The sequence below is a fragment of the Geotrypetes seraphini genome, chromosome 11 (assembly GCF_902459505.1).
Source record: "Geotrypetes seraphini chromosome 11, aGeoSer1.1, whole genome shotgun sequence".
NCBI lineage: Eukaryota > Metazoa > Chordata > Amphibia > Gymnophiona > Dermophiidae > Geotrypetes > Geotrypetes seraphini.
Genome location: NC_047094.1, coordinates 115,512,701 through 115,531,743, shown reverse-complemented (window position 1 = coordinate 115,531,743; position 19,043 = coordinate 115,512,701). Strand labels below are relative to the sequence as shown.

Here is a 19,043-nt window from a genome sequence, read left to right as displayed (position 1 = left end):
TGACCTGCAGTATATGTATCATGCCGATGCAGCTTTCACTGCCAAGATTGCCTCTTTACCTTATGTTCTTTTTTTATGGATGTTATCAATGAAATTAACTTTTTTTTATCTTTAATTCTTTATTTATTTTCAACAAGAAAATTAACTTCTTGTTAGAGAAATACAGCATACACATATATCATACATTCGAAAAGGGAAAAAAAGCCTAGTGGCACAAACAAAGGAGGAGTTGCCTCAGAATTAAAAGAAGCTTAATAAATAAGAAGAAAAACAGTTTATAAAGAAAGGCTATAATGCAATTTAACTTGCCTCCCTAATTACACTGGGTCAAAACTTCAAGTCATCTTTATCAACTCCAGAAAGGACTTTAGGTGGTCAGGAAGAAAAAAATACATATTTAGCTTGTGCATACTTTACGACACATTTACAGGGGTATGCCAACAGGAAAGAGGCTCCTAATGCAATTGTTTCCTGCCTTAATGATAGAAACTGTTTCCGTCTTTCCTGTGTTATTTTTGAAACATCCATGTATGCCCATATTTTTTCCCATTAAATAAAGATTTTGAAGATCTAAAGTATTGTTTCATAAATGAGTCCCAAGTCCTGCTGAAAAACAAAGGAAATCAATAATGTAGCTCTCTCCGCCACTTCAGAAATAGATTCTTCTAAAAAAGCGGATATATTTTCCATATCAATTTGCGGAGCCTGTTTAATTTCACTCTTTCCTTCCTTTGGCTCCTGGAGATTTTTTGTGAATGGTGGAAGATAATAAATTTTATTCAATGGAGGTATATGTTCAGAAGAATATTTCAAAATTTCTACCACGTATTTTTTAAACATTTCATATGAAGAAATTCCAGGAGTTTTTGGGAAGTTTAAAATCCTTACATTTAACCGGCGATTAAAGTTCTCTATATTTTCTATTTTCTGTTGTAACATAGAACTGTCTTTTATCGCAACGGTTCTATAAACTTGTAAAGACTGGACTTCATTTTATAATTTAGTTATGGAGTTCTTGGTTTCAAAGTTTGTCTGTTGAAAAACCTTTGTAAAGTTATCCATTTACTTCGCCAAACTCTTTACCTCATCTGAAGTCTTCCTGGTCGCAACTTCACTCTCTGGAGTGTTTCCAAGGTGACTCCTAAAGTGTCCTCTCTGTCAGGAGCCAAGTTCCCAGAGCTGGTTAACACCGGCAGGGGCTCCTCTGTCATGGGTCCTTCCTCTACGGAAGCATCGGGGGCATCTCCAGCCACCGTGCTCTCGTCCTCCAGTACAGCTGCCTCTGCTGGACAGGGAGGTGGGACATCTGGTGTGGTTGACAGATCTCGTGCCCCGGCAGGATTGAGCATCTCTGACTCTCCCCTGGTGTGGGGCTTAACTCGCCCGATCTCAAGGCAAGTATTGCTAGGCATTGCTCAATCGTCGGTTGATTTGAGGGCGCCGAGGGTGTTGAGGAGGAAAACACCCTCACATTTTGTGTGTGGCATACTTTAACTTGTGAAAAAAAACTCCTCTGAACGAGAGCAGGTCTGAACGCTCCTAGCACAGCGCCGCCATCTTGGTCAACTCCCTCCCTCTGAAATTAACTTATTATGTGGATAACAATAATTATATATATGGAATTTTCTTCCCGGACCAATCAGCAAGCAAGGCTTTCAGCTGTGTACGTCCTGAGCTCACTGCTCAGCATGGCTGTTTCCGCTGCGACGCCGGACTTGTAAGCTGCATGCCTGCATCGCCAGAATTTAGGTAGGCCTGTTTTCATCCCTGTGGGAGTCCCGTGGGCCAGGGGGGCGTCCCCGTGGGAGTCCCGTGGGCCAGGGGGGGAACCCGCGGGATCCCCGCGATCCCTGTGCAGACCTCTAGCATGGACAGCTTCATCGACTTGTCGACCAGTACTCCCAAGTCTCTTTCCTGGGGGATCTCTCCAAGTACTGCCCTGGACATCCTGTATTCATGTATAAGATTTTTGTTACTGACATACATCAACTTACACTTATCCACATTGAACCTCATTTGCCATGTTGCGGCCCATCTCTCAAGCATGTTTATGTCATGTTGCAGATATTCGCAATCCTCCTGCGTCTTCACTACTCTGAATAACTTCATATTGTCCGCAAATTTAATCACCTTACCCGTCGTTCCAATTCCCAGATCGTTTATAAATATGTTGAAGACCACGGGTCCAAGCACCGAACCCTAAGGCACTGCACTGGTGACGCTTTTCCAGTTCGAGTATTGTCCATTTACCCCCACTTTTTGTTTCCTATCTGCCAGCCAGTTTTTAATCCACTTGAGTATTTCACCCTTGATCTAATCTAATCTTTTATTTGTGCGTCGCTCATACCTGTACAGGCTCAAGGCGACTGTAAAGAGAGATAAGAGGGGAGAGAAAGAGGAGGGAGAGAGAGGAGGTGGATAGGTAGGAGGGAGAGGAAAGGGAGAGAAAAGGGGAGAAAGGAGGAAGGGAAAGGGAGAGAGGAGAGGGTAAAGGAGATTAAGTATCGAACAGATGGGTTTTCTTTGGAAGATGATTTGGCAAGGTTCAGTTCTGGTCCTTTCTGTAAGGCCATTCCAAGTTTTGACTCCTAGGAAGGTAAGCATGAAGTGGAAAACTCATTTAAAGTGAAGATCTTTAGTGGATGGGAGATTTAGTAGCATCCGGTTGAAGGTTCTGCGGGAAGTAGATTCCATGGCTTGCAATTTTCCGAAGTAGTCATTCATGCGGAACCTTGTCGAACGCCTTCTGAAAATCCAGATAAGTTTCATTTTTCACAAATCTCCGGTTTAAATTGGCTTTTGTAGTTTTGTTTTAAAAGAGTGTCTTATAATTTTCACTTTACAACCGATTGGCTTTGTATTCAGTGGAGTTGTGTTTGTTTTTAGCTTTTGCCTGAGGGCTCTTTCAGTGCAACACAGTATACCGGGTTTTTTTACTGCTCTTTTTTGGGGGTTTACCAGTCTATCAGTTAAAAGTAATATCTATAGGTTTTGAATACATATGGCATTTTCATTTATCTATGTTTCCTCCTTTCATTTTTGTTATTTTTTTGGTTTCAATTTCATTTTGCACCGTCCCATAGCACTACCATTTTTTATTTAAGTAAGGGTCTCTTTGTTATAATTTGGTTAGTTTAATCTCCCCTCTATTTATTTCTTTTTAGTTTTAGTCTTTTTACATACTGACATAATTTACCAGTTTCTTTCCTTATATGCTTGCAGATTTTTTTCAGCAGTAAGTTCTGTACTCTGCTATTCTACAAGGTATTTGTCTTTTTTTTTTTTTTGCCTTTTTCTTAGTTTAATCAATATGACACTTATGGTGCTCATTGTTCACCATCTTCATGGTCTACTCGTTCACTATGCACTACTTCTATGTCATCTTATCCATGCTTCCATTTTCACATATACTCCCTTTTTTCCTCTCCTGCAGTCTGTTAATTCTTTGGCATTTTGCTTTTTATTATGATTATAATAAAGTTAGTGGTTTGTCCTATTGCTTTATTATTTATCTATATTATGATACCCTTTTACTAAACTGCGCTAGCAGTTTTTAGCGCCGGAAGAGGCGCTGAATGCTCCGCGTGGCTCCCAATGCTCATAAATTTCTATAAGCGGAGAGAACATCTTGTATTTTGAGGTGTGATTTGTGGGGATTGTTACTGCCCAGGACTGCAGCGCTCTTTGAAAGCCTGAGCCGGAGCGTCGGGAGCCGAATCCCTGCAGGCACTCGCAGGGACAGACGCCCTGACGTCACGCGGGTCCTCTTCCCGTGAGTGAAAGGGATGCCGCGACTGCACTTTCCTGGAGAGAACATCTTGTATTTTGAGGTGCGATTTGTGGGGATTGTTACTGCCCAGGACTGCAGTGCTCTTTGAAAGCCTGAGCCGGAGCGTCGGGAGCCGAATCCCTGCAGGCATTCGCAGGGTCAGACGCCCTGACGTCACGCGGGTCCTCTTCCCGTGAGTGAAAGGGACGCGCGACTGTGGCGTGCGGCCGCAGGGCGTGGCCTAAGGGGTGTGGCCTAAGGGGCGTGATTTGCCTCTTGGGAGCCCCTTGGAGACACTGGGAGACACGGGAAGTACTAACTGTATGTATCAAAGTTGATTACTATGGGGAAAAGAAAGGGGAAAGCAAAAGTATCTACGCCTATTTTACTTGGACCCATAGATAGACACCTTGTTTCTACTAGTGTCTTAGGTCAAAGTCAGGGAGCTGACTTGCTATCAGGGGCGTCTCTTTGTCCCCCAGGAAGAACTCCCCCAACTCCACCAAATATGCCTGTTGGTCTGGATCCCAAAATAGGTTCCATTCTCAACCAGCGGAAGTTTCTGTGCAACAGGTAACATCTTCATTCCTTTATGGGGTGATACCTAAAGCCTTATCTTTTCAAGTTGAGGCTTTATTTGCAAGAGACCCCCTGGTAGAGCCACAGGAGGTTACTCTTAAAGATTTATGGCAAATTAATACTAGAATGGAGGGGTTATTAAAGTCAATGGTGACTCAGAATGTTAAATTTCATAAGAAGTGGAAGTTGGAAAATGTTGATTCAGATTTGAGGATTATGGAAAAATGTATTAGAACAACAGAGTCTCAGGTGGCTACATTGCAAGCAGTGTCTTCAACAGCTATTAAAGATTCTCATATTACTCATATGAAATTTGAGAAAATGGAAAATATTCAAAGGGCAAAAAACCTCCGATTAGTTAACTTTCCAAAAACTCAATTATTGTCCCCCAGAAATACTGATTCGGAAATATTTCAAGGAAGTATTGGGGTTGACTAATGCAGAGAATTTGCCCATAACAAATTTATATTATATTCCTCAGAGAAAGAAAATTCCTGCAGATTTGGGTGTAGATCAGTTGGAACAAATTGATTTTGATTTAACTGGGTTCCCGGAGGACTCACAAGATATAATTCAAACTAGATCTACCCTATTGATAACATGTGCAAAAGAGATAGATAAATCCTTAATTATGAAAGTTTATTTTCGGAATAAGCAAATGAAATTTTGTGGAGATAATGTATTGATTTTTCCAGATGTGGCCCAAGCCACACAATTGAGAAGGAAAGCTTTTTTAGCTTTGAAATCAAGGGTGTTGGCTTTGGGGGCCACATTTTATTTGAAGTTTCCATGTAAATGCTTAATTAAATTTAAAGAAAATGAATATGTATACTGGGACTCTATTTAGTTGGGAACAATTTTTACAACTTAATGAAGCTAGTTAGACATCACGCAAGTTAATATTTGGAGTTCAGATGTATTAAGGACCATTAATATTTGATTTTTGATCAAGATTATATTGACTGTATTGTTTAGTTTATAACAGGATATTCTATTCCAATAATGTGGACTTGAGGAGTTAGTGAAATATTTATGAAGTGTTTATTCTTTTGTTTGTAAATTCCTTTCTTTATTATTATTTGTATGAATGATAATGATGAAAATTTGATAAATTTAAAAAAAAATAAAAAGTTTCTATGAGCGTCGGGAGCAGCGTGCAGCATTCAGTGCGTCTCCCAGCACTAAAAACCACTATCACGATTTAATAAAAAGGGGCCAATATATACATATGTTTGTCTGTCTGTCTATCTATCTATATCTTACATATATACAGTATATATACATATATTTGTTTAAGGACTCCTTTTATGAAGCTGCGTTAGCGGCTTTATCGCATGCAACTTTTTAGCACGCAATAACCCCCACGCTAGCCCAAAAACTACCGCCTGCTCAAGAGGAGGCGGTAGCGGCTAGCGCAGCCAGCAAATTAGTGCGTGCTATTACGTGCGTTAAATCGCTAACGTGGCTTCGTAAAAGGAGCCCTAAGTTTTATTACATTTTTGTGTTTTCTTATCTATACATATTGTGTTTTTAATATGTTTTATTTATGTGATATTTTAATAGTATCCCCATATGCCGAAACAAGGATCTTTGTTGGGACTATTTGCTTTTTTCGTTTGTTTACCCCCATAGGACCCACCATCAATTCTCAACGATTTACTGCTGACACTGTGCTCCAAATAGAAATTCTTTGCATCATGCATATCTAATAGACTCTCTACTATATCACAAGATGTTATGCCAAATAGTATATAGACAATATCTAACGCTTTAATTTTTTTTGTAGATTGCATTGGGTATTCTTGGAACATAGATATTGCCAAACAATACATTATATATATATATTATATATTACACTAGCTGATGCCCCGGCGTTGCACGGGTATTTAATAATAGCAATAACACAGTAAACGGATTGAAATAAAGATACTTTATAGTGGTGAATGAAATTATTGTTTTACTGCTTAATAAAAAGTACAATATTCAAATTATAATGTGAAATATTTGACAAAATGAATACAATACAACTAACGCAAAACGTGATTATTACAACAATTTTAGTTTCACCTCCTGGGGCAAGAACAAATAAATTCTTGGGTGAACCCACCCTTGAGCAAGCAACATAGAGTTGTGGGCCGTGAGACCCCCAGAACATATCACCCCAGGTAGTGAGGGATCTGCATACCAAGTTTCGTCCAAATTGGTCACAGTGAGAATGGCAGCTTTTTACATTTTTTCCATTGACATGAATGGGTGAAATCTGATTTTCTGTTTGTAGCTCCGCCCACGTGTGCAGGAGGGCTGCGAGACCCCCAGAACATATCACCCCAGGTAGTGAGGGATCTGCATACCAAGTTTCGTTCAAATTGGTCAAGCCGTTTGTGAATTACTGTGAGAATGGCAGATTTTTACATTTTTTCCATTGACATGAATGGGTGAAATCTGATTTTCTGTTTGTAGCTCCGCCCACATGTGCAGGTGGGCCGCGAGACCCCCAGAACATATCATCCCAGGTAGTGAGGGATCTGCATACCAAGTTTCGTTCAAATCGGTCAAGCCGTTTGTGAATTACTGTGAGAATGGCAGCTTTTTACATTTTTTCCATTGACATGAATGGGTGAAATCCGATTTTCTGTTTGTAGCTCCGCCCACGTGTGCAGGGGGGTCGCGAGACCCCAAGAACATATCACCCCAGGTAGTGAGGGATCTGCATACCAAGTTTCGTCCAAATTGGTCACAGTGAGAATGGCAGCTTTTTACATTTTTTCCATTGACATGAATGGGTGAAATCTGATGTTCTGTTTGTAGCTCCGCCCAGGTGTGCAGGTGGGCCGCGAGACCCCCAGAACATATCACCCCAGGTAGTTGGAATTACTGTGAGAATGGCAGTTTTTTACATTTTTTCCATTGACATGAATGGGTGAAATCTGATTTTCTGTTTGTAGCTCCGCCCATGTGTGCAGGTGGGCCGCGAGACCCCCAGAACATATCACCCCAGGTAGTGAGGGATCCGCATACCAAGTTTCGTTCAAATCGGGCAAGCCGGTTTTGCGGAGGCAGTTTTTACATTTTTTCCATTGACATGAATGGGTGAAATCTGATTTTCTGTTTGTAGCTCCGCCCAGGTGTGCAGGTTGGCCACGATACCCCCAGAACATATCACCCCAGGTAGTGAGGGATCTGCATACCAAGTTTCGTTTAAATCGGGCAAGCCGTTTTTGCGTTGGCAGCTGTTTTACATTTTTTCCATTGACATGAATGGGTGAAATCTGATTTTATGTTTGTAGCTACGCCCACATGTGCAGGTGGGCCGTGAGACCCCCAGAACATATCACCCCAGGTAGTGAGGGATCGGCATACCTAGTTTCGTTCAAATCGGGCAAGCCGTTTTTGCGTTGGCAGCTCTTTACATTTTTTCCATTGACATGAATGGGTGAAATCCGATTATCTGTTTGTAGCTCCGCCCACGTGTGCAGGTGGGCCGCGAGACCCCCAGAACATATCATCCCGGGTAGTGAGGGATCTGCATACCAAGTTTCGTTCAAATCGGTCAAGCCATTTTTGCGTGATCGCGGCACATACATACATACATCCGATTTTATATATATATAGATTATACTATATACATTATATTATATATATACATTATATTATATTATATTATATATATATATATATAAACAGACTGCTTGCTAAAACAGATGATATTCTACGTGCATGGAAAGTCATTATTGCTCATTCTGAAACAAACTTATGTCCTTATTTTTTATTGATTTATTGTAGATTTATTACAATAAAAAAATGATATATAAATATAATAATTTAATAAAAAGCATTAAAAAATAAGAAAACAGGTAAATAAATGGGGGCGGGGCAGGGCCAGGGGGCCCAATGTACTTGTGTGCCTAGGGGCCCTTGAAGTCTTAATCCTGCCCTGCTAATAATACCAAATTGCAATAATCCAAACTGGACAAAATCAATTGAAGAACATATTTACAATTGGCACCAGACAAATAAGACTCAATATGGTAATCTCAGTTTAAAATAAACCTTCTTTATCACAAAGGACAAAGCTTTAGGAATGGTCTGAAATTTGGCAGCTAAAATATAATGCCAAGAAATGCAAGGAAATGCATTTGGGCTGGTACGGTACAGTTTAGGGGATGAAGAACTTATGTACTTGACAGAAGAGCGGGACTTGGGTGTGATTGTATGTGATGATCTTGAGGTAGTCAAACAGGTTGACAAGGTAACGGTGAAAGCTAGAAGGATGCTAGGGTGCATAGGGAGGGGTATGTCCAGTAGGAAAAAGGAAGTATTGATGCCCCTGTATAAGACTCTGGTGAGACCTCATTTAGAATATTGTATACAATTCTGCAGGCCGCACCTTCAAAAAGATCTAAAAAGGATGGAATCGGTCCAGAGGAAGGCAACTAAAATGGTGCATGGGGACAAACGTAAAGATCTCAATATGTATACTTTGGAGGAAAGGCGGGATAAGGGAGATATGATAGAGATGTTTAAATACCTACATGGAGTAAATGTGCATGAGTCGAGTGTTTTATTTGAAAGGAAGCTCTAGAATGAGAGGGCATAGAATTTAGTTAAGAGGTGATAGGCTCAGGAGTAATCTAAGGAAATACTTTTTTACAGAAAGGGTGGTAGATGTGTGGAACAGTCTCCCGGTAGAGATGGTGGAGACAGCGACTGTGTCTGATTTCAGGAAAGCCTGGGATAGGCACGTGGGATCATTTAGAGCCGAGGTGTCAATTCAATCACATAAGGGGCCAAAATCTAAAACATAGGCTAATTTGCGAGCTGAATTTATTTATGGATCCTTTTATTAAGGTAGGCTAACTGATTTAGCACATGCTACAGATTAGAACATTCTAAATATGCACCTTAATAAAAGGACCCCTTAGGCTTAGAAGTATAGGGTTACAACCTCTCCAACCCCACGCTGGCTCTGTGATGTAAACAAAATAAATAAAAAGACTTTTCCTCTCTTTTTTAGGTCCTAGTTCACGCTTGGCTGTCTAACACCAGCTCTGGCAGGACATTTCAAATCTGATATATTGTAATCACAAAACATAAAATAAAATTGTTTTTTCTACCTTTTGTTGGCTGGTCATTATTCAGATCATGTTGGTCCCAGACTCTGGTTGTCTTCTGATAACTCGCTTGCCAGGGCCTCCTGCCCATTTGTCGTTTCCTTCTTTCTCCTTGTTAACCATCCATCTTCCATCTCTGTCCTTCCCTTCTTTTTTCCTTCCTTCCCCCAGAGGTCTGGCATCTTTCTTTTTTTTCATCTGCATCTGTGCAGCTGCAGCGATGGACCCCGCCATTCCCAGATCCACCATCTCTCCTTTTCTCAACTACCCTTTCATCCAGCATCTCTCCCTCCTTCCCCACCACCCCAGGGTCCACCATCTTTCCCTTTCTCTTCCCAACAACCCTCCTATCCAGTATCTCTATCCCCCTCCACACCATTCCTTGTGTCCGTCTTCCCTCCCTTTCTGTTCCTTCCCTCCCTCCATCCCGTTGTCCACCATTTCTCTCGCTCTCCTCAGTATTTAGACCCATTATTTCTTCCCCCTCAGGTACATGGGAACACTCTGACTCTGGTCTGGATACCGCTGCACTCTCAGGATGAGTCCTGCGTCCGACTCCGAGCCTCTCCAACCTGGAACTGCCCTCTCAAGGACTGGATCACCGGCTTTCAATGTCTTAGCTCAGCTGACTTCTGGTCCTCCTGTGGGTTGTCTTCCGGTGTCTGTACGTCCCTAGTCCACCAGTTCAAGTTCCACAACTTCAAAAGGAAATCCAATGATTAGCAAAACAAAAACCAGATTTTTTTTCCCCCATAACAAATTTTCCACCAACAGGGGGCGCTGTATACCACTCCTGATACCACGTGTAGTGTGGCCGGCTCTTGGGCCTAGCAGAGACCGGCATACGCTTAAAATTTCGCCCTGGCGTGCTTCCCCAAGAAGGAGGAAGCCCTGTTGGGAGAATCTCACTCTGTATATCAAAGAATCAGAATGGCGCACAGTTCACATCAGTATCAAAAAGAAAGGAATCACATTTATTGAAAATCCAGATAGGGCAAAACAAAAATCCAAAAATAACTATAATGTGCTCAAGGTAATATCACTCTTGTAAGTTCTATTGTCAGGTAGTGAGCACAGCTCAGGGTATAAATGAGTCTCTGGCAGTTTTTAGTTCCCAAACATAAACTCTGAGCTATATAATGTAGCAAGGCTTCTCCCTTCCCTCCAAGCCTTAAGGAGCGGAAGGCTATATGCTTTATCAGTTCAACTCCTTGGCACAGCAAAGCACAAACAAAAATATAACCCCAAACACTATCCTGGATGTCAGACAAACCAACACCCAACCTTCAGGGTTTTCACAGTATTCCAAACAATGCCTTGTCCATGTGGCTTAATTATCTCCAAACGAAGTTCTCACAGCAAGCCAATCAGCACATCAAAAATATCCATAACAAAAAACAACTCTGAAAAGCAAACACACTACCAGTTCAGCTTACTTCCATGGCTTCTGAACACACAAGCTCTGGAAGAGAACTACAATCCATGTCCTCCAGTACCTGGGTCTCCTGTGTTTGCTGGTCTGCCTCTGGGTCAAACATTTCCACATCCGTGGATTCTTGGACTGGTGGAGGTTCCTTCCACCTGGGAACTTCCTTGGCCTCCTTCCCTCTCTGGGACAGCCAGCTTTCCAATTGTTCCAAGGCTGCTGTGCCCCGCCCAGTCCTACTCAGGGCCGGGCTTTCTTCAGCTGAGGCTGCCTCCTGCCCTGTTTAGCCAGCCCTTTACAAAATGGAGGATTTAAAGGGGCCCTGTCTGTTTTCACCAGGCTAAGGTCTAAGTCCTGTTCGAACACAGCCTGCACTTCCTGCTCCAATTCCTGTCTTACAGGCACAAAGTGATTAGCCCTGACTAGTTTCACAGAGTACTTTTTAAGGTTCTTCACTGGCACAAGGCCGGTACTGGGCTCAAGCTTGTGACAATATACACACAATATATTGAACCAATAAAGGCATTTGCATTCATCAGATGAGTTGAAGGAAACTTTTTTTGTGCTCACCATTCTGATTGGGACAATTCCACTTTGTCTTTTTGCAAGAATACTTGATACCATATAAGGCGTTTGCATGCATATTGGGGGAGTGTCTGTCCCCCTCACACAAGAATTCCTAAAAGTTACATTTTAATACTAGCTTATCTAATAAAGAAAGATACAGAAGAAACCAAGAAAAGGTATTACAATATACTTAGAGGAAAAATTATCCATACACACAGCTTTAAATCATTTCTCCTTAAAAGTCAAACTGCTGCTCCCATGTTACTGAGTCATTTAAGAGCATGAACTGAAAATCCTGTGTCTCAGTGTAAGAGAAAGGGAGTGGCCAATCCACTACCACAAACCCTACATTTTCCTATATGAATCCTCCAGTACAATTTTTAGAGGTTATTATATTTCAATCTGAACCCTGGAAGGTCCTACATTAACAGTTTATTAAAAATTAATTCATCATATATGCATTTTGTATATCCAATTGGAATTTCTAACTTCACCCTGCAAAAAAGGAGAGGGAACCCCCTCTTCTGGAATGTAATCTCTGTAGTAAGAAGAAAAGTCCATCTCTATAGCAACCAGGTCAAAAGCCAAACCTTATCTGCCACAGGTCTTTGGAGAACATACTGGGCACACATTGAAACAATGGAACCAAAGCTACAGCTTGAGGTATCTTCTCTTGTCCTTCAACAAAGCTATCAAATTCATTTCTAGGGTCCTAAGAGAATGCTGCTCTCTCCCTGTTTCCAGTGACCTCAGCATAAAACACATATTTAGGTCAATATATTACAATACATTACATTACTTTAGGGATTTCTATTCCGCCATTACCTTGCAGTTCAAGGCAGATTACAAAAGAATTATTCAAGATGTATTACAACAAGAACTTACCAAAAAAAAAAAAAATTGGTCATTTTCAAAAAGAGTGAGAAATGGGTAAGGTTATTTGTTTGGGGTAGTTGGCTTTAGTGAGAGGTGGAGTTTGAGACTTGCGGTATTATTTCTTTTTTCAGAGTTTTCTTGAAGAGTATGGTCTTTATTTCTTTTCTAAAAGTCTTGTAGTCGAGTCCCATATTTGTCTTATCTGGTTTACTAGTCTTATAGCCCGTTACATTAACGGGTGCTAGAATATATGTGTGTGTGTCTGTCTTTATTTCTTTCTCTCTCTCTCTCCTTAGCCGCTTTCTGTATTTCTGTCTTTCTTTCTGTCTTTCTTTTTCCTTGGCTGTCCACTACCATCCCGCACCCCTCCTGACGCGACTCCCACTGTCTTTCTTTCTGTCTGTCTCTGTCCCTGGCCCCCTTTGTCTGTTTGTTTTTCTGTATATGTCCCTGGCCCTGTGTCTTTCTTCTTTTCTTTCTGTCTCCCTTCCTCCCTCTGTTTGTCTGTCAAAAGCAGCATTCCCTCCCCCTCTATTTCCCTCCCCCCACACCAGTTCCCTGTACAGCAGCATTAGCGTTTCCTCTACCCTCTTTCCCTTCCCACAGTGGCGACTACAAACGCGGGTCCGAGTTATTATTTAGCTTATTCCTTCCTTATAAATCAAAGTTCTCACTGCTGAACTAGCGAAAGAGATGTTCAGCTGGCAGGGCTTTGTTTATACATTTTTATAAACACAATTAATATACTACTTTATACTAAAGCAAATTAAATAAATATAAATTTTTTCTACCTTTGTTGTCTAGTTTCTGCTTCCCTCATCTTCTCATTCAATTCCTTCCATCCACTGTCTGCCGTCTCTCTGCGTCTTCCATTTGCTCTGTTACTGTGCCTCTCCCTTCACCCCCCACCCCAATTGAGATGGCACCAAACTTCTTCCCTCCGCACCCCCATAGTCTGGCATCTCTGTCTTCTTCCCTTCCAGCGTCTTCTCCCCACTCTCTGTTCCCCATTTCCCTTCAACGTCTTCTCCCCACTCTCTGTTCCCCATTTCCCAGCGTCTTCTCCCCACTCTCTCTTCCTCATTTCCCAGCATCTTCTTCCTACTCTCTCATCCCCATTTCCCAGCATCTTCTCCCCTATCTTTATTCCCCAGTTCCCTTCAGGATGCTTCAGACAGAGTCTTCTCCTCTCCATCCCCCCAGCACTCTTCGCACAGTCCAGCAGCTTCCTCCCGCCCTCTTTACCTTCTCTTTGTGGCGAAACTGGCGATTTCTATAAGGCTATGCCCCATATTACAGCCGGAGTCTTGAAGTCATGTCACGTTGCATGCTGGAAAAGTCTCCTCAGATGCAACCAGAAACAGGAAGTTGCGTCAGAGGAGCCTTTTCCAGCAGGCAATGCAACGTGACTTCAAGGCTTCGGCTGTAATACAGCACATAGCCTTATAGAAATCACCAGTTTTGCCACAAAGAGAAGGTGAGAGAAAGGGAGGGAGGGAGATGCATGGCCGGACGGCCAGCGAGAGAGTGGGGGCTGCCGAACTGCACGCTTGTTCACCGTGCGTGCTCACCATTCACCGCTCCATGGGGTGGTGAATGGCTTTGTCCTCGATCTCGCGGTGACCTTTTTTTGGTCACCATTTTGGTGGGTTACCCGCGGCTAGCCGCGGGCAACAACCACCATAATATTCTCTTATCGGCATCTACTACCATCCCCCAGGGCAGTCCGAAGAAATTGATGGAGAAATGACGGACGAGATTAAATGCAACTGCAAGGTAGTCAATGCAGTTATCGTGGGTGACTTCAATTATCCAGGGATAGACTGGAACCTAGGCACCTCCGGCTGCGGTAGGGAGACCAAGATCCTGGATGCTGTAGGCGATTGCTTCCTGGAACAACTTGTCAAGGAAAACACGAGAGGAAATGCGATTCTGGACTTAATTCTAAATGGACTGTGAGGACCAGCACAAGGTTTAGAAGTAGGAGGGACACTGGGAAGCAGTGATCACAATATGATCCGCTTTGACCTGGACACAGGGCGAAACATTTATCCAGAATGATGGTCACGGCACTGAACATCTGAAAAGGGAATTACGAAGGGATGAGACTCATGGTGGGGAAGAAGATTAAGAAGAAGATAAGCACTGTAAAAAACACTAGAGCAAGCATGGTCACTTTTTATGGAGATCCACAAAAGGTTAATCTATAAAGCAAAAAGCCAACTGATTTAGTAATATTGATCAAATAATTTAATAATATTATTCAAAATGAAGGAAAAGATCTCAGAATTGCCACTCCCAGGATCATAGTAATATAATCCAAAATGGAATTGTGGCGTGGATATCTTTCATTGATCAAACAACCTTCATGTTTATATAATAATTTGACCTAATTCATCAATAATGTTCTATATTTTTAAACCACTCTACATGATTTTTTATGGTTTTTCTTAAAAATATAAATAAATTATTTTTTGTTATTTAAACTGTGCAAACAAGCATATATTAAAGCTATGCAAATAACAATTTTAAAGTGGCTAGTGCATTAGCAAGCCCACTTAATTCAGAGACAGTGCAATTAATTTACTTAATGGTTCAAGGAGAGAATTATCAAGGAACTGAAAGGGACTATAGCTGAACTGCTTCAACTAATAGCCAATCTGTCGATGAAATCGGGAAGGATTCCGGAAGACTAGAAAATGGCGAATGTTACACCAATCTTCAAGAAAGGTTCGAGGGGAAATCTGGGAAACTACAGACCTGTGAGTCTGACCTTGGTACTGGGAAAGATGGAAGATGTGCTGATAAAGGACCGCATCATTGATCACTTTGACAGACATAATCTGATGAGGACAGCCAGCACGGCTTCAGCAAAGGAAGATCTTGCTTGACGAACTTGCTGCACTTTTTCGAAGGACTAAACAGGCAGATAAACAAGGGTGACCTGGTCGACACTGTATATCTGGATTTTAAGGAGGCGTTTGACAAGGTCCCACATGAACAACTACTTTGAAAAATTGCGAGCCATGGAATTGAGGGTGAAATATGTGGATTAAAAACTGGCTGGCAGATAGGAAACAGAGAGTGGGGTAAATGGGCAATACTCGGACTGGAAAAACGTCACGAGTGGAGTGTCACATGGTTCGATGCTTGGACCCGTGCTCTTCAACATATTTATAAACAACCTGGAAATTGGTACGACAAGTGAGGTGATTAAATTTACAGACGATATGAAGTTATTCAGAGTAGTGAAGATGCAGGATGATTGCAAAGACCTGCAACTTGACATAAACACACTCGAGAAATGGGCTGCGACATGGCAAATGAGGTTTAACATGGATAAGTGTAAGGTGATGCATGTCTGTAACAAAAATCTTATACACGAATACAGGATGTACGGTGCGGTACTTGGAGACCCCCAGGAAAGAGACTTGGGAGTACTGATTGACAAGTCGATGAAGCCATCCATGCAATATGCGGCGGCAGTAAAAAGGGCGAATAGACTGCTAGGAATGATTAAGAAGGGGATCACAAATAGATCAGAGAAGGTTACCATGCCGCTGTACCGGACCATGGTATGCCCTCACCTGGAATACTGCATCCAGCACTGGTTGCCGTACATGAAGAAGGACACGGTACTACTCGAAAGGATCCAGAGATGTGTGACTAAAATGGTTAAGGGATTGGAGGAGTTGCCGTATAGTGAAAGATTAGAGAAAATGGGCCTCTTCTCCCTTGAAAAAAGGAGACTGAGAGGGGACATGATCGAAACATTCAAGATAATGAAGGGAATAGACTTAGTAGATAAAGAAGGTTGTTCACCCTCTCCAAGGTAGAGAGAATGAGAGGGCACTCTCTAAAGTTAAAAGGGAATAGATTCCGTACAAACGTAAGGAAGTTCTTCACCCAGAGAATGGTAGAAAATTGGAATGCTCTTCCAGAGGGTGTTATAGGGGAAAACACCCTCCAGGGATTCAAGACAAAGTTAGACAAGTTCCTGTTGAACTAGAACGTACGCAGGTAAGGCTAGTCTCAGTGCCACCGCGTGAGCGGACTGCTTGGCACGATGGACCACTGGTCTGACCCAGCAGCGGCAATTCTTATATTCTTATGTTCTATACATAAATATAAAAAATTATTGCTATCATAAATCATATATTACACTTCTGTAAATAATTTTTATAACACAACATAATTGTATAAACATTATCTGCATTTCACTCTCTTAATATTTTATTATCCACAGCTTGTTTCACTACATCAATTATATTAATAAGCACTCATGTTAATGTATACTGTATATTCTCGAATATACACCGACCCGAATATAAACCAAGGTAACCTTTTTTTCATTCCAAAAAGGGAAAAAGGCTGACTCGAATATAAACCTGGGGGGGATTAATATTCAAGTGCAGTGCATTGCTGTGCCCTACTCTGCCAGGCTCTATACCCTGTTCCCCCTCCCTTGCTGGTCTGCATACAACCCCCTCACTCACTCCATCCCCTGCCAGTCTCTCCACCCAACCCCCTCCCTCCCTGTCAGGTTCTGTACCCTTTCCCCCCTCCCTCCTGATGTCTTGTAGGCCTCCAGGAGGCCTACCATGAGACCTGATGGTCCACTTGTACCAGCCCGGTTCTAATTATTTTTATCTCCTTCCCTCCAACCCGCGCATCTTAAGTATCCCTGGTGGACCAGCGGTGAATCACTGCAGGAGCGACTTTCCTTTGCTCCTGCCCGTGCAAAACCGCTAGCTTATTGGCTACCGTGAGAACTCACAGCAGCCAATCAGCCAACAGCTATGCACAGGCAGGAGCAACATTCCTGTGTTCCTGCCCATGCAGAGTTGCTAACTGATTGGCTGCCGTGAGTTCTCGCGGTAGCCAATTATCTAGCGATTCTGCATGGGAAGATAACAGAGAGGATTTTGCAGTTCATGAAAAATGTTGAATTTGAATCAGCTTTATTTAAACCCTCCCCCCCCCCTTTTACAAAACCGTGCAAGAGGTTTTTAGCGCCAGACGGCATGTTGAACGTTCTGTGCTGCACAGTTTTGGAAAAAGGGAGGTTAGTGACGAAGTAAATATTGATCCTCAGGTTACCATTTACCTCCAGCCCCTGGCCTTTTGAAGCAAGCTGATGGAAAATGAAATAGTGGTGTTTTTTATGAATCTAGAAGAATATAGAATGCTGTCATGGGTGGAAATGAAGGTGAATATCTAAGGGAGATACATGTTTCAATGCCCCTTCCTGTCTGCTGGAAACAGACCTAGAAATTTGAAAAGCAGTAAGATGAGACTTTACTCATGGAGTGCTGTGGGGATGAGAGATTATTCCTGATCTTGCTTTAACTGTGTATCTGTATACAGCCTGGAAGGTGGAGAGCTGTTTGAACGAATCATCGATGAGAATTACCAGCTGACAGAAATGGATGCCATGGTGTTTGTGCGTCAGATCTGTGAAGGTGTACAATATATGCATCAGATGTACGTCTTACACCTAGACCTGAAGGTTTGTCCTCTTTCTCCTTTCTCCTGATATTTTACATTTTCTTAACCATGAAAATGTAAGATATCAGGCAAGCTTTCTGTTAAAATGTTTCAGCCCAACACTGAATCTACTGTGTTTCCCCGGGAATATTAATTTTGGGTCCAAAAAACACACTAGGGTTTATTTTGGGTGGATGTCTTATTTTTTTATTTTGTACACAATAATCATCTCTCATCCATCCCCTTGTGCAGCTTCTTTCTTTCCCTCCCATCTCCCCTTTCCCCCCTGCAGCAGAACCCCAAAAGCAATTTCATTATGTTGTGTTAGATCTAATCTTTGTTCTTCTTTGCCACATCTTCCCTATAAAATAGAGCTTTAAATGGTTAACAAATAAACAAATTACAGATCCTCCTTAAACAAGCTGAATTTCAGATGTCATAACATTTCTGAAATAAAAAAAGTCTTGAGATCTTTGTGGAACAGATAATACTAAGCTATTTCACCCATGCAGCAAAACACCAACAATCCCGCCAACCCGTTCCCCTGTGCAGCATCTTTCCATCTCTCCCTCCTATCCCCCCATGCTGCAGAACCCCAACAACCCCGCCAACCCATCCCCCTGCGTAACATCTTCCCATCTCTCCTTCCCATTCCCTGTGCAGCAGAACCCCGCCAACCCTCCCACTATGAGACCAACATACCTCTGTTTCAAACAGCAGCGATGGCAGCACTGAACAGGCTGCTGCTTCACAGCCTTCCCCCTGCCACATCACTGATGCTGGCAAATCAGGGAGTGTCGGGGACATTTGGGAGGGGCTTCAGGGATCAATCCAACTAGGGCTTATTTTTGGGGTAGGGCTTATATTAGGACATACCCCAAAAATTATGCTAGGGCTTATTTTCAGGGTAGGTCTTATTTTTGGTAAAACATGGTAGCAGCATCTAAGCTGTTATTATAGCGATTATACAACCAAGGATTAAAGTCTTTAAAAAATAGGAGATCTGTGGTTGGTCTGGTGGTTCAGCCCAATTATCTGGGGATGGTGATACTGTCTCTGCAGCATGGCTATTGTTAAGAGCAGTACCTGGTGATCAGATTTAGAACCTATAATAGCTCTGAAAGGATTGTTCTTGCAATAGTCATGTTAAGAAAAGTAAGAGGGTCTATCCAATTAGGAAAAATCCTTGAATATCTGCAAAAGAAGGCTCATGGCATTGGAGTCCTAG

General features: G+C 42.1%; 1 protein-coding gene across 5 annotated transcripts in view; it reads left to right on the top strand.

Annotated features, from left to right (window-relative positions):
* The window catches only part of MYLK2 (myosin light chain kinase 2), a 275,761-nt gene that overhangs the window by 185,361 nt on the left and 71,357 nt on the right, over positions 1-19,043 (top strand). For all 5 annotated transcript variants that reach the window (XM_033963945.1, XM_033963947.1, XM_033963942.1 and 2 more), the window contains one exon: positions 17,696-17,837. In XM_033963945.1, coding sequence (XP_033819836.1) covers positions 17,696-17,837 — 142 coding nt within the window. The remainder of the gene's footprint in view (positions 1-17,695; positions 17,838-19,043) is intronic.